The sequence below is a fragment of the Fukomys damarensis genome, unplaced genomic scaffold (genome assembly GCF_012274545.1).
Source record: "Fukomys damarensis isolate Sample0158 unplaced genomic scaffold, DMR_v1.0_HiC HiC_scaffold_39, whole genome shotgun sequence".
In the NCBI taxonomy this organism is placed as follows: Eukaryota; Metazoa; Chordata; class Mammalia; order Rodentia; family Bathyergidae; genus Fukomys; species Fukomys damarensis.
The window spans coordinates 109,172,295-109,185,499 of record NW_022900951.1 but is presented as its reverse complement, the minus strand read 5'-3'; the positions used below and the strand labels follow the sequence as shown (position 1 = coordinate 109,185,499).

General features: G+C 38.0%; 1 protein-coding gene across 1 annotated transcript in view; it reads left to right on the top strand.

The window, feature by feature from the left end:
- The first annotated feature begins 1,691 nt into the window (after window positions 1-1,691).
- Window positions 1,692-13,205, top strand: part of Usp26 (ubiquitin specific peptidase 26) — a 40,147-nt gene continuing 28,633 nt past the window's right edge. Inside the window, exon 1 of the mRNA XM_010614313.1 lies at window positions 1,692-1,878. Coding sequence (XP_010612615.1) covers window positions 1,864-1,878 — 15 coding nt within the window. The 5' untranslated portion in view covers window positions 1,692-1,863. The remainder of the gene's footprint in view (window positions 1,879-13,205) is intronic.

Sequence of the window (13,205 nt, the reverse complement as noted above, 5' to 3'; positions counted from 1 at the left end):
AGGATTCTGGGTAGCTAGGAGTACCTTGGACAAGGCTCATGGCCCATAAATTCCCCAAAGGCAGACCTTTGAGCTTTATGCTCGAAGTCGAGAGTAGAGGCTCTTCTTTCCTAGTTTAGGTCCTTCCATTCATACAGTGATAGATGGCTGGGCAAGGGCTTCACTGGAGAGGATATAGGACAAGAGATTACAGCTGGAAACATGGTGGAAAGATAGTACCGTAGTGACGAGTGTTTACAGTGTGTGAGGGGATATGTGGCTTGCTGCTCAGAGTACCATTTTTTTCTAAATTTGGTCTCTTCCCAACAGGTCCTATTTCATCGTTTGTGCCTGGGCTGCTAAGTGCCTTCCTTTCTCAAGATTCTTGACAGGTAAGAATACATGAGAGTCATAAAAGAGAAGCATTTCAATATATACAGTTTTTGATTCAAAAAACAAAATGGCTGTAGGTGAAGATATTCACAGTTTATGAGTGTTAATTGGAGCTAGTTAAAAGTCTTGGTTGTTGGCCAAGGAACTAGCTCAGTGGCAGAGAACATGAAAGCCCTGGGTTTGATCTCCAGCCCCACAAAAGAAAAAAGTCTTGGCTGTGAGAGGTGCTTGTTTATTTGAAATACGTATGTAAAGAAGCTGTCTGAGTTAAGCCAAGCCATCAAGAAACCCCCTAAACCAGTATCAGGAGAGATCTTTAGTGTACTTCACCCCATTGAAAATTTTGATTCCTCTATTATGCAAAAAATACTTTCCACTTGCCTATTGGCACTCCTTTCATTTTTAGCTGTTCCATACAAATCTGTCATCTGTTTGTACATGTGGTTAGGTTGGAGATGTCTGAAATTTCACAAAAAATGCTTTTACTGAACTGATGTTTATTGGTATTCTGAAGGAGCTGGTACTGACTTTTTTTTTAACGAGTCTGCTCCTTGCCATATCCTCTTTACCTTGAACTTTGCGTCTAGGAATCAATTCTATCTAATGTCTAAATGTTGCTTCTTGGTGACTTGGCTGGATTGTTTTTATATAGATAGATACCCAAAGTGGAAGATAATGTTGTACATTTTAATGACATAAATACTGCCCTTACTCTGAAAACCCATTTCTCTTTTTCTTGCCATTTTGTTTTACCATTTCTTAGCAGATTCAAGGAATAAAATATTTCATAAAATCTGGACTCTATAACAATATGTTGGCTTACTGCCTCATTTCATAGTAAACTATACATAGCACATGGAGGCTATGTTGGAACTCCTATTTTGCATGGTGTTCTAATGCATCAGAAGAGATGCAGAAAAGACTGACCCTTGGTCACTGATTGTATATGCGTTCCCTGTAGTCCTGTTCAGGGCCCTTCAGAGTAGAGGTTAGCTAATGACTCATTGGGTGTGCAAACCAGTCAGGAGATGGAAGCTTGTGTCATATATTTATTCCTATCTATTTTCTGCCCAGGCAGAGTTTAAAGAATCAAATTGTTCCAGGAGATTTTCTCACAGGACCGGGAGTCCCGCAGTCTTCTAATGTTACCACATTTCTTACCATATTTATCTAGAAATGATACCAATTTGCAATTGTAGAGAAAAAGATTGGTGCTGGAAATGGCCCAGAAAATTATGAGACTGATAAAATGAGTTAAGATGCAGTTTTCTTTGCACTTGTTTTGTCTGTCCTTCCGACGAAAGAACTACATACAGAGTTTGGATTCTCGGTGAAGAGGGATAAAGAGAAATGGAATGACATAGGAAATGGTCCCCTTCCTTCAGGGACCCACGTGGTAGAGGTGGGCGAGTTCTGTGAGCAGAGACTGGAGAGCTTCTCCTGATGATGAGGATAAGGTAAACTGGAGAACAAAGGCCTTTGGGCTGAAAGATGTCTACAGGCATTGTAAGTTCAAGATATTGTTTCCTGACCTTTCTCTTTCTTACTCCACTGTGTTCTAAAATCTTCTTGAGCTAGACAGGCATCACATTGGACATCACAGGCTTAGAGGACTTGAATTATATGCCTAAGATGTAGCCGGCCAATGTGGTAGGGAAGATGATGGATGGATGGGTGGATGGATGGATAGATGATAGGTAGATAGATAGGGCTTTGACATTCTACACAACCTCTTCTTGCAGGTTTTAGCTTTAGAACACAGGCTTTCAGAGATTAAAAGTGATGCCACTTAATTTTTAAAACTTGAGTGTGTCATCACACTGTCTGATTTGTAGTTTGCTTCAGCTAATAACAATGCCTAAAAAAGATTTTTAAGTAAGAGAAGACATCAGAGGAAACCTTAAATTTTAGTTCTCTTCATGGCAGTCATGGGTTGAGAAGCGTCAATTGTTGTAAATGTTTTATTTGAATATGTATCTCACCGATATGTAGTCCATTTTTTAAACTCTTAGGCAAGAGCTGGTAACTCCATACACTTAATGCTTATGATCCTTCTTGGTCTGTTATTCAAGTGACAGAAAGACTGAGTAAACGAGATATATGAGGAAAGGATGGTAAAGTAGTATTTATCATTGTCTTTCTTATTATCTGAGGCCTGAGAATAATATTTTTTATCCCTGAAAAATATTTTACTCATCAAAATGCAGGAAGGAGATTTGGGCTCCACTACAAATATTTTCAATATTAATTTCTTGGTAGTTTCTCAGCTTGGAAATTGATAGCTCAAAGTCCTACATGCTTAGCAGTGGTAGTGAACCAGTGGCACAAGTAGGATTCACGAATTCACAGAAGACCAGTGCAATTGGGCAATACAGAAAGGAGTGCAAGGGGCAATAGTTTGGGGACAATTTATAGTCAGCCCATTAATAAGGGGATCAGCAGCTGAGGACCTTTTACTTTTACGAATTATTTGGTCTGCTTGATTCATTTCTTTTTAAATACCTACTCAGTGGAAAGTTGCGTTTGAAATTAGATTGAATTGTCTAATTACTCAAAACAAAAATGTGAGCAAAGCATCTAAAAATTGTAGAGAAATAAGGGTTATTAATATGACACTCTAAATAAGTGTAAAGGAAAAGCAGCTACTAATGCCTATTTGAGTATATGAGAAAGTATTGCCTTCTTGCAAAGTTGAGGAATTGATGATTTGGGAAGTAGCCCTTCATTTTGTTTCTCTGGAAATTCTGTACTTCTGAAATTGTACAGTTTTGTAGCCCTGTCTCAATAGTGAATTTTTCTTGAGCCTGTGAAACACAACTCTTGTAAATAGGTGACATCTCAAATTCTCATTTGTTTGCAGTTATTTGGCACAAACTTGTACAGATAAGTTGCTGTCTGAGGGTGATGTTTTCTAACACATTCCATAGGAAAGTTTTCCTTCGGCTGTCCATATTCCACACATAACCTTTCTGATGCACCTTCATCAACAGCAGTTATGATTGCTGCCTGTAAAATTTCATGTTCTCTGGTGGTCTCAATTTGATTTTCAGAAGGGCAGGTGAATATCTAAGTTTAAACTACTTATGTGGATGTTATGGCTTAGGTCTAAAATATCCCCCAGAATTTTCATGTGTGTGGAAAGTGATTGGATCATAGGGATCTGTACACATTGGTGAATGCATCCTTTAGAGATAGGTCACTAGGGTGTGTGACCTAGAAGGGTGTATTCTTGTCTCCTCCCTTCTGTCTACTTCCTGTCATGATAGGAGCAGCTTTCCTTGGTCAGGCCCTTACTGCGTTTGAGCTGGCTTACCATGGGATGGACCCATTTAAACTGTGAGCCAAAATAAACCACTCTTCCTTTCAATTTCAGGTGTCAGGTATTCTATTGCGGACAGGTAAGTGACTAAGACAAATCTGTCAATTTCTTATGTTGGGCTAGGTTTCAGGGTCTGTTTTTTTTCTTCCTCTGATTTCCCTTGTTTTTATGGCCCATATATTTCTTATCCTGAACATAATCTTGTTTGTGGTCTCACTGTAATGACACTTCTGAAATGATGTGTTTTATGTCTATCATAAGCATTCATTCTTCAACTAAATCCTGTGTCTTTTCCATAAATACCATCGAGCTATCTAAAATTTGTTCCAAGCTTTGGTTTTCTCTGGCTTTGTTTTGGGCTCCTCTTTATCAAGTCTCACTTTTTTTTTAATTTTATTGAGTTTATTGGTACATTTTAGGGATACAGTACAGTTACATTCATTGTTGGGATCATGTAGCTCTACATGGCAAGTCTTAATTCTCATTTTTTCCCCTTACCTCTGCCCTCCCTTCACCCCCTCCTCCCCTCCCCATCTACAAATACTTTATTTTCATCTTTTCATTCTCTCACATTTTTTTGTTTTCCCTTTTTGTTCTTCCCCTACCCATCACACCTTCCCTACACCTTTAGCTCCTTTCTTCCCATTTCTAAATGTCAGTAATCTTATTAGAATCTTATGCATTGTTGCAGATTATTCATATCAGGGAAACTATTTGGTATTTACACATGTGTGACTTATTTATTTCACTTAGGAGTATATCTTCAATATGTATCCATTTTCCTATGAATGAATCTATTCTCTCGCTCTTTATGGCTGAGTAATATTCCATTTTATAGAAAAACCACAACTTCTTTATCCAGTTTCCAACGGATGGGCAAATAGGTTGTTTCCAAGATTTAGCTATTACAAACTGTGCCGCTATAAACATGGGTGCACATACTTCTCTGTGATATGATTCTTTTAGTTCTCTTGGAAAGATACCCAGCAGAGGGATGGCTGGGTCAAATGGAACCTCCAGTCCAAGCTCTTTGAGGTATCTCCATATTGATTTCCATAGTGGTTGCACTAGTCTGCACTCCCACCAACAATGGAGGAGGGTTCCTTTCTCCCCACAACCCCGCCAACATTTGTTATTGTGTGATTTCTTGATAGCAGCCATTCTTTGTGGGGTGAGGTGGAATCTCAGTGTTGTTTTCATCTGCATCTCTCGAATGACCAGTGATGTGGAACATTTTTTCAAATATTTTCTTGCTGCTTTTACTTCTTTGTCTGAGAAATGTCTGTTCATTTCAGATGCCCATTTTTGAAGCGGATCTTTATATTTGGGGGGACTGATTGTTTTGAGTTCTTTATATATCCTTGATAATAGTCCTTTGTCTGAGGAACAGCTGGTAAAAATTTTTTCCCACATTGTAGATTGTCTCTTAGTTCTGCTAATGGTTTCTTTTGAAGTACAGAAGCTTTTTAGTAAGATGAGATCCCAGTTGTTGATTCTATCTGCTAGTTCCCGTGCTACTGAGGATTTGTTCATAAGTTAGGCAGAACTCTGGAAGACATTGGTATAGGAAAAGACTTTATGATCAAGTCTCACTTTTGATGTGCCTTTCCTTAGGATCTTTATTCCATAATTCTTCTGCCATGTGGAAACATGTAATTTTGATATGCCTATGTATAGTACCTCACTAGAAAATCATCTAGTAAGTCTTCTTAGTGTTGTACACTACTGCGACTGGACTTTTTCATCCATGCAGATTTTTCTGTTACTCTTCAAGGAGTTGTTTCCTAATTGGTGACATGGTAAACTTTACAGCTCTAATATGTGCTACTTTTTATTGTGTTAATGGAAATTGAATCCAAGGCCTCTTAACCATTTCAGCTTTCTTTGCTTCTGGGGGGTGGTGAGAATAGGGATCATTCTATTCTGATTCTTTAATTCTCTTTCTTCAGTTGTCAGGTCTTTCTAACCTCATTACTCATTGTGTGTGATCTTTGCAATTTAAAGATTCTTTCATCCGTAAATACACTCCTGAAGGCAATGTAGACCTGGATTTATTTTCTGTTCTGTTCTCATCTGTCTCCCTTGGTGGTCAAGATCATTTACTACCCTGTCTGAACCAGCTGACTTCTAAGAACTCAGAATTAGTGAATTTTTACTTCAGTGGGCTGGGGTTGTAGCTCAGTCTTAGGGTTCTTACTAGCATTCTTGAGGTTATGGACCCCATTTCCAGCACAACAAGCACACGCACACACACACACACACACACACACACACACACTTTTGCTTCTCAGCCTATTTTCCTGTATATTATCAAATTCTTCCACTCTCCCTGATCTTTGACTTGGCATATTACTAAGCTCCTGAACGTTAATTTTCTTAAGTATAAAATGGGGCTTAGATCTGATCTACCCCAGTATCTTAAAGGGGCTGTTAGAAAAGGAAAAGACGTTCAGAATACTACTGAATGCAAATCCTCAAAAATACCACAAAAATAATCTGATGGCAAGGCAAAGTTGAGTTTATCCTGGTTGTGAAGAAGAGTACTAACTTGATAGTTTTAGTAGCAGATCTGTTGGAGGCAAAGTGAGGTTATTTAAGAGATTTTTGTTGTCTGATTTAGTGTGACTCTTTCAGTGTTGGAGCTTGGTATGGATTGCTTAAAAATCGAGATAAAATAGTTGATGATTAGTGCACATTAATAAGAGGCTGATGAGGCAGTGGCTTGAATTTCCATCCTTTTACTATTCACTTGAATTTTTCTAGAATTTCTGGAATAAACAAGACGGGCAATATAAATAACAACTAGCACTTTGTCTTGCTTCTGATTTCATAGGGGATTCAATAGATTAATTTTATCGCCTATTAAGAGTTTTAGAAACCTCCCTTTGGGCTGGGATGCAACTCTGATAGAGCACTTTGCCACGATATGTGGGTCTTTGCGTTTGATCTTCAACAAAACAAAAAGCCCACTTCCTTTACACTACAGGATTTCGTCCTTTACTCCTCATTTCTGCCTCTCCTGTAGCTGTAGGGCTGTCAATAAAACAGCTGTGCTTAAAAGGTGATAAGTATCCCAGTTCTTTGTAGTGCTGGTCAACTGACATGTGTCTCGCATACTTTTTTTCTGATACCCATTCTCCGATAGCGCTGAATGTCATTTTGTTCCATTTCTATGCCAGTATTTTTCACGTCAGGGCTTTTGCTTGTGCTCTTTCCTCTGCCTGGGACACTGGTCTTAGGTGTCTGGAGCCCACTGCTTGGCAAGCTGTAGTCTTATTGCAGTACAGTGTTTGATCATTGGTGAACAGAGGTGCACTGTCATGAAATAAAAGATCTACAAGGGGTGTCATAGGGGAGGTAGCAATTTCTCTGTCTCATTTGATAGTTAAAAAATAATGAAGTAGATACATTTTCTCAGAAAACAGAGAACATTACATTCTTGAGATAAACTCAGGACAAGGCCAGATACTGCAGAGAATATAAACAAACAAGGCAAAGGAAACATTTTCCTCCAAAGACCTTACAGTTTTTTTAAGAGAAGCAACTTAGCATCATTCAATCTGTTTCATGAATTGAAGGAGAGAAAGCAGTATAGCTTAGACAGAGAAGCCTTAGAAAATCTTTTTTTTACAAGCACTTTCTAATAAGATACTTAAGGTGACGACATTTGTTAAAACTTAGATTTAAAAAATTCCGTTAGTATGTTTGCAGTATACAATGATTATATTCATCGTGGGGAGCTGGTATGTGTATATAACTCATCTTATTTCTAATTACATTCCCTTCTCCCTTTTCTCATCTCTAATCCTCTTTGCACATAGAACATTTGCAAAAGATTGGTTTACCTGGTTCCTGTTATCTATCTTTTTTTAATGGTAGAATGCTATTTATTCGGTCTTTCCAAGGATAGGAGAGGAGTAAGAATCTTCAGAGGAGAGAAGCAGAGCACTAACGAAGAGTAAGGTGTGCATTAAGGGGGAAAGTGGGAGGGCTTGCTGACCAATATTAGCACGGCAGTAGACGTACTTCTTTCGAAGCACTGGTATGATATGGTTCTGCATACACAGAGGCTTTATTGGATTATCAGGGCTGGAACACTGTAGCTGTTAGTCACACTCAGCCATAGAACCTGACAATATAATGATGCTCTGCTTTTGCTTCTACCCTGGTAATGTCCCAGAAGAACTGAAGCGGTGAACAGAAAATTAATTTCTTTGAATTCAGACAAGAGATAAAAGAACAAGGAATAATAATTCTACATTCAGGTTATATAAATATCTTGATTTGCTTAGAAGCAGTTTGCGTTCATGTTTAGGCTGAATTGTGTGTTAAACTTCGCTCTTCATCCCAAGAGGAATTCATGAGAGAAACATCTGATCAGATCATACTAACGTAGGTCAGCACTGTTGAACATACATGTGCACAGACATGCACACGTGATTATAACATGGATTATTTTTCAAGGTCAGAAAAGGAATGCCTGTTGCGCCACATACTAGTCAGTTTTTTCATCCAAGCCTTTCGGAGAAGTTTTTCATAGAAACCTTTTTTTTAACATTTGTACATGTATATTTGATTGCTGAACAGAGTATTCAGTGCACTGTTTTAGTGAACATTGAAAATAAAAAATAGTACAGGGCGCCTTAGGAGATAAGAGGGTATATTCATATAAGGAAGCATTGCATCTAGTGTTGGGAAGTGAACACACAAGACCACTTATCTTCTTTTTCATACTGAATTCGTGATAAAGATCAGTTAGGCCACATCTGAGGGCTTTCCAGTCCTCTGACTCCATAGATCATATTGTTCAGGCTTGGAAGGCCCTTGAAGATCACTCCCCACTGTATAAGTGAAGCAATAAGACTTAGTAAGTTTAGGCCACAGAGTTGGTAATAGAGCTGAGATTGGAGTTTTATTTTTTGCTATGTATTTTTAGTTCCATTCCACTGTGCACATTTTCTCTCTGGAGAACACACAAGTCCCATTTTTAGGAAGGTGAGAGTTAAACAAGGGCAGCAGATTGACTCCTTTTACAGGTGGAGTAAGGGAACCATATTGACCTTAGATACACTATCCATAGTCCCAAACTCAGAGAGGGGACTAGGTCAAGAATTCATCACTATGCTCTGGCACTCTGCTGTTTGGTAACTACAGTAATACTTATGAAGAAATTCCGGCTGGGGATTGAGCTCAGTGGTTCTGCCGCCTGCTTTGCAAGTGCAAGGAACTGAGTGCGATCCCCAGTACCCCCCACAAAAAAAGCCATGTAATTAGGTGGTTAACGTTGTCATTACTTAGACCAATTAATGTTTACTGCTGTGGCAGAAGGGCTTCCATTTTTCTAGAACCCAAAGATTTTGTAAATGCTTGTTTCCAGAGCTAGATTAGGGTTAGAGTTGAAGTGTTACGGAAAAAGGAGAATGATGTGAGTGTATGCAGTTGAATTCAGTCAGGGTTTATTTAGCTTTTCAGAAGCTTCTGGGTATACTTGCTAAGCACGTAACTAGAAGGTAGAAAATAGCTTTCCTGTCGAGGTCTGGATAGGGATCCAGAGCCTTTTATCAGCATTCCATAGGGTTACTGTAAAGCATAAACACAAGGATGTGGCTTAGGCACATGTTTTCTGTGAAACTGGGCAACTCATTTGGCCAGATAGGAAATAAAAATAACTCTTAGAGAAAAGTATATTATTTCTTAAGATGTCATGTAACAGCTTTGGACAACCATCATTCCCTCCTTCATTAACTCAGCAAGTAAGTGTTGAGTTCTATTAGGGAAATACAGTAGATTGAGGACATTTAATAACTGTTTGGCTTATATATTGAGATGAGTAATGAGAGTGAATTATTAAGCCAACCTTAATTCTGTGGATGTACTACCAGTTTGCTGTTTAGAAATAGTTCCCAATTTCAGCTTTTCCACTAAAAGCTACAATTAGTTTTAATGTTGTTACACTGATTGCTATACTGCTTGCAGTAAAATATCACCCTTGTTAATTGCAATTTCTTTGACAGTCTTTCCATTTGAATTACTCATCCTACTTTTGGAAAGATTTTATGAAAATCAATATGTAGTAAATACTTGTAGTTCTTTTTCAGAAAATTGTATTCCAGGTTGCTTTATAAGGCAGTTCAGTGAAGACAGTTATGAACCAAGTTGGTGTTGTTCTGAATCATTGTCTAGAACTGAATCATCGTCCAGCCAGTCTGTATTCACATGTTGTCAGAAATTCTGTAAAGCTGGGCGTGGTGGTGGATGCCTGTCATTCCAGCACTCTGGGAAGCTGAGGCAAGAGACTTAAATTTGAGCCCAGCCTGGGCGACTTAATGACTAATCAAGACCCTGTCTCTAAAATAAAAAATAAAAAATGGCTAGGCTTGTAAGGTACTAGATATGTACCACCAACAAAATTTGAAAAGGGATAGAAGGGTCCTTTGAGGAGGATGAGAGGTTAGCCCAGATAACCCATAAGGATTCTTCCATATCTTGAGTATACAATTTAGTAAAAGTCTAAATTGGTGGTAGACAGGATAGAAACCACTTATAAATGACATACGAGGTTTTTTTTTCTTAATCAAATGAGGACCAAAATGCTTGCCAAAGGGCACAGTTTACCTTCTTGTTTATGGTATTCATTTTCCATTTGCCACATGATTTGAAATCTCAGTGTTATATTCAATTTCATGTTATCACTTTAAAAATTAATAAATCAATCTTTACATGCCATTTACAGAATGTGTTGTCACACTTAACCTTTGTGATATCGAAAGGCAAAAGTATACAAGGACTTCACAGAGGTGTCTTAGAAGTGAATGCTTTGGAAATGGTTAGTGGAAAACTCCTGTAGGAGCTGTGGTAGTATGCCTTTTGTATGGCATGCTCCTTACCATTGAGCCAGGGGAATCATATGGTTGTACCATCTGTAAGGCCAAGAATTTTATTTGTAGGGCTGCATTGTGTTTGTTCTATAGCAGTGGTTTTAACATTTTTTTGTCATAGATCAATTTGATATCTTATTGACATTGTATAGCATTGTCTTGGAAAAATACGCTTTGCCCATGTACTAAACATAAACAATTTTCTAGGAGTTCAAGGGCTACACTGAAGCTCTACTATATTACCGAGGATAAGAATTTCTGTTACTGATATCTAAGCTATTATTTCTTTAGTCATAAGACAGTTGATAGCCTACCGTATATACTGGGCCCTGTGTTGGATGCAGGGCACAGGACACAACTTCTTTAGTAAGAAGCAAGAGCTAGAGCTGCTAGACTGAAATGATCCCTCTGCTTCAGCCTCCTGAGTGCTGTGACTTGCAGGCACACAACACAGGACCTGGCTAACGTTAGTGCTTTAATGGCACGATCCCTGAAGTCCCTTACATTGCTTTATGTATTCCGTCCTACTTTAGGCAATGAAGGAAATCCACAGTCCAAACATCCAGTAAGGGAAGACAGCAACCTGAAAAAGGCAAAAGAAAGAAACAAAGGGAAAAAGGCTTCTGTTAGGTAATTTGAAGTCCAGTCAATGAAACTATCTCATTGACATGAGGATACTGTGGCACGAAGTCAGCCTCTGTAAGTGACACTTGATATTAGAATAATTATAGTCCTCTTGGGCTATTGCATGGTTGTTTTACTGTTTTAAAAATTTAAAAAAATATCCAGTCCTTTCAACCAGTGTTTACTGGGTTTAGTTACTATTATTGCACTGCAAGAGGTGGGGGAGATGGCACCATGTGAGACAGCTATGATTGGAGCTTCATATAAATCCTAAGTAAATCAGATCGAAAGTATTTATGTTACTGTAGGTCCTATGGAAGACATTTCCAGTGCTCTTCATAAAATGTCCTTAGGCTGCTTGTGTCTGTATTTATTCAGTTTTCATATCTCATTGTTCGCATTGGGGATTATGTTTGTTTTAGTTTTTACTGAAATAATTTAATTTTATAGTCAGTTTTTGTATAACCGAGGTCTCAAGCTTATATTAGGATGTTCATTACCTTCAATAATTCTGGGAGGTTTTTCACTTAACAAGTAGAAATTCATCAGTGTGGAATAATGACATTTTAAAACTATTAAATTGAAAATATCTTTACAGTCACCCTGGAGCTTAAATATGTCAGCCATTAGTAATTACCACCCATACTCACAGTTTTCTGAGAACAGAAAATTGGTTGGTTTTAATATGTCTGAAAGATAAATCAGACCATCAACATCTTATCATTCATGTAAGAAATTTATATGTCACATTAAACACAGCAGGTCAACTGGAAAATTAGAGTAATTAAATGTTAGAGGGTGAAGAATTTTATTAGAAGAGCAGCAAAGACTTGACATATGGAGAGTCCTGCAAAGAATACACCCTAAAAGACTATCCAGGCACAGCTGCCTAAGGCTAGAAGGTGTGATGAGCTAGGTTCCCTGGAGTCCTTAGGAGTCAAGAGGAGGAGCCTGGATTCTTAACGGAGATGGGTGTCGAGACTACAACTCTGCCAAACACTGGAGAAGGGGACACAGATACATGAAGGGTGACCTTACTCCTTTTAAATTGAAAAAAATATATAACACTGGAAATAAAAATACAGAAGTACTTCAAAACATACAGATGGGTTTCTGATGAAAACCAACAACCTTTTCTCTCAAGTTTCACTATCCCTCTTTACAATTTATTTTTGTTCTGCTGAGTATTTCCCTATGTATATGTACTGTCTTAATAGGTATTATTTAATTTTTTTCTTAGGAGACTTTTTTGCTGCAATGGCTCACTTATACCATCTTTACTTTTCCTCTGTCTCTTTTGCCCAAATTTATCTCACTATCAGTTTCTCTACTACCGCTGGTAACCTCTGCAACTTTAGTTACCGTACCTTAGTACTTCAGCTTTCACCTGGTATTAAAACTCTATGGCTGGGCTGGGGATTTAGCTCAGTGGTGCCGCTGTCTTCCTCACAAATACTGAGTTCGATCCCAATCCCTAGTACAAAAAAAAGAGTACTCCATGTTTGATAAGGACATTAATTTGTTATTCTGTCCTCTTATCCTTTCCTTTGCTTTCTTTCCACTCACATTCTGTCATCTTATCAAGTGTACTTTTGCTTTTACAATATCAAGGTTGTTAAGTGTACTCTATATTTTTATAATCTATTTTGTTGCAGTAAATCATTAAGTAAGCTCCTAAGAAAGATGTGTGAGGCCAAAGTTTTGAACTTTTGATTATTTGGTGGTACCGGGGATTGAACTGAGGTCTGTGGGCTTGTGGTGCCACTGAGCTAAATCCCTGGACCTAAACTGTTGACTATTTGAAAATATATTTACTTGGGCCTCATATTGAGTTGATAGTTTACCAACTATAAATAGAATTTTAAGTATAGAATTTTAAATTCGGAACTACAGGCCCATGGTTATTTTCCTTTCTCTTTTTCATCTATCTTTTATAGATCCTTTATATGATTGGTCTTCTGGACCAATCTGTAGTACTTGCGTTGCTTTTTTTTTTTTTTTTTTTTTTTTTT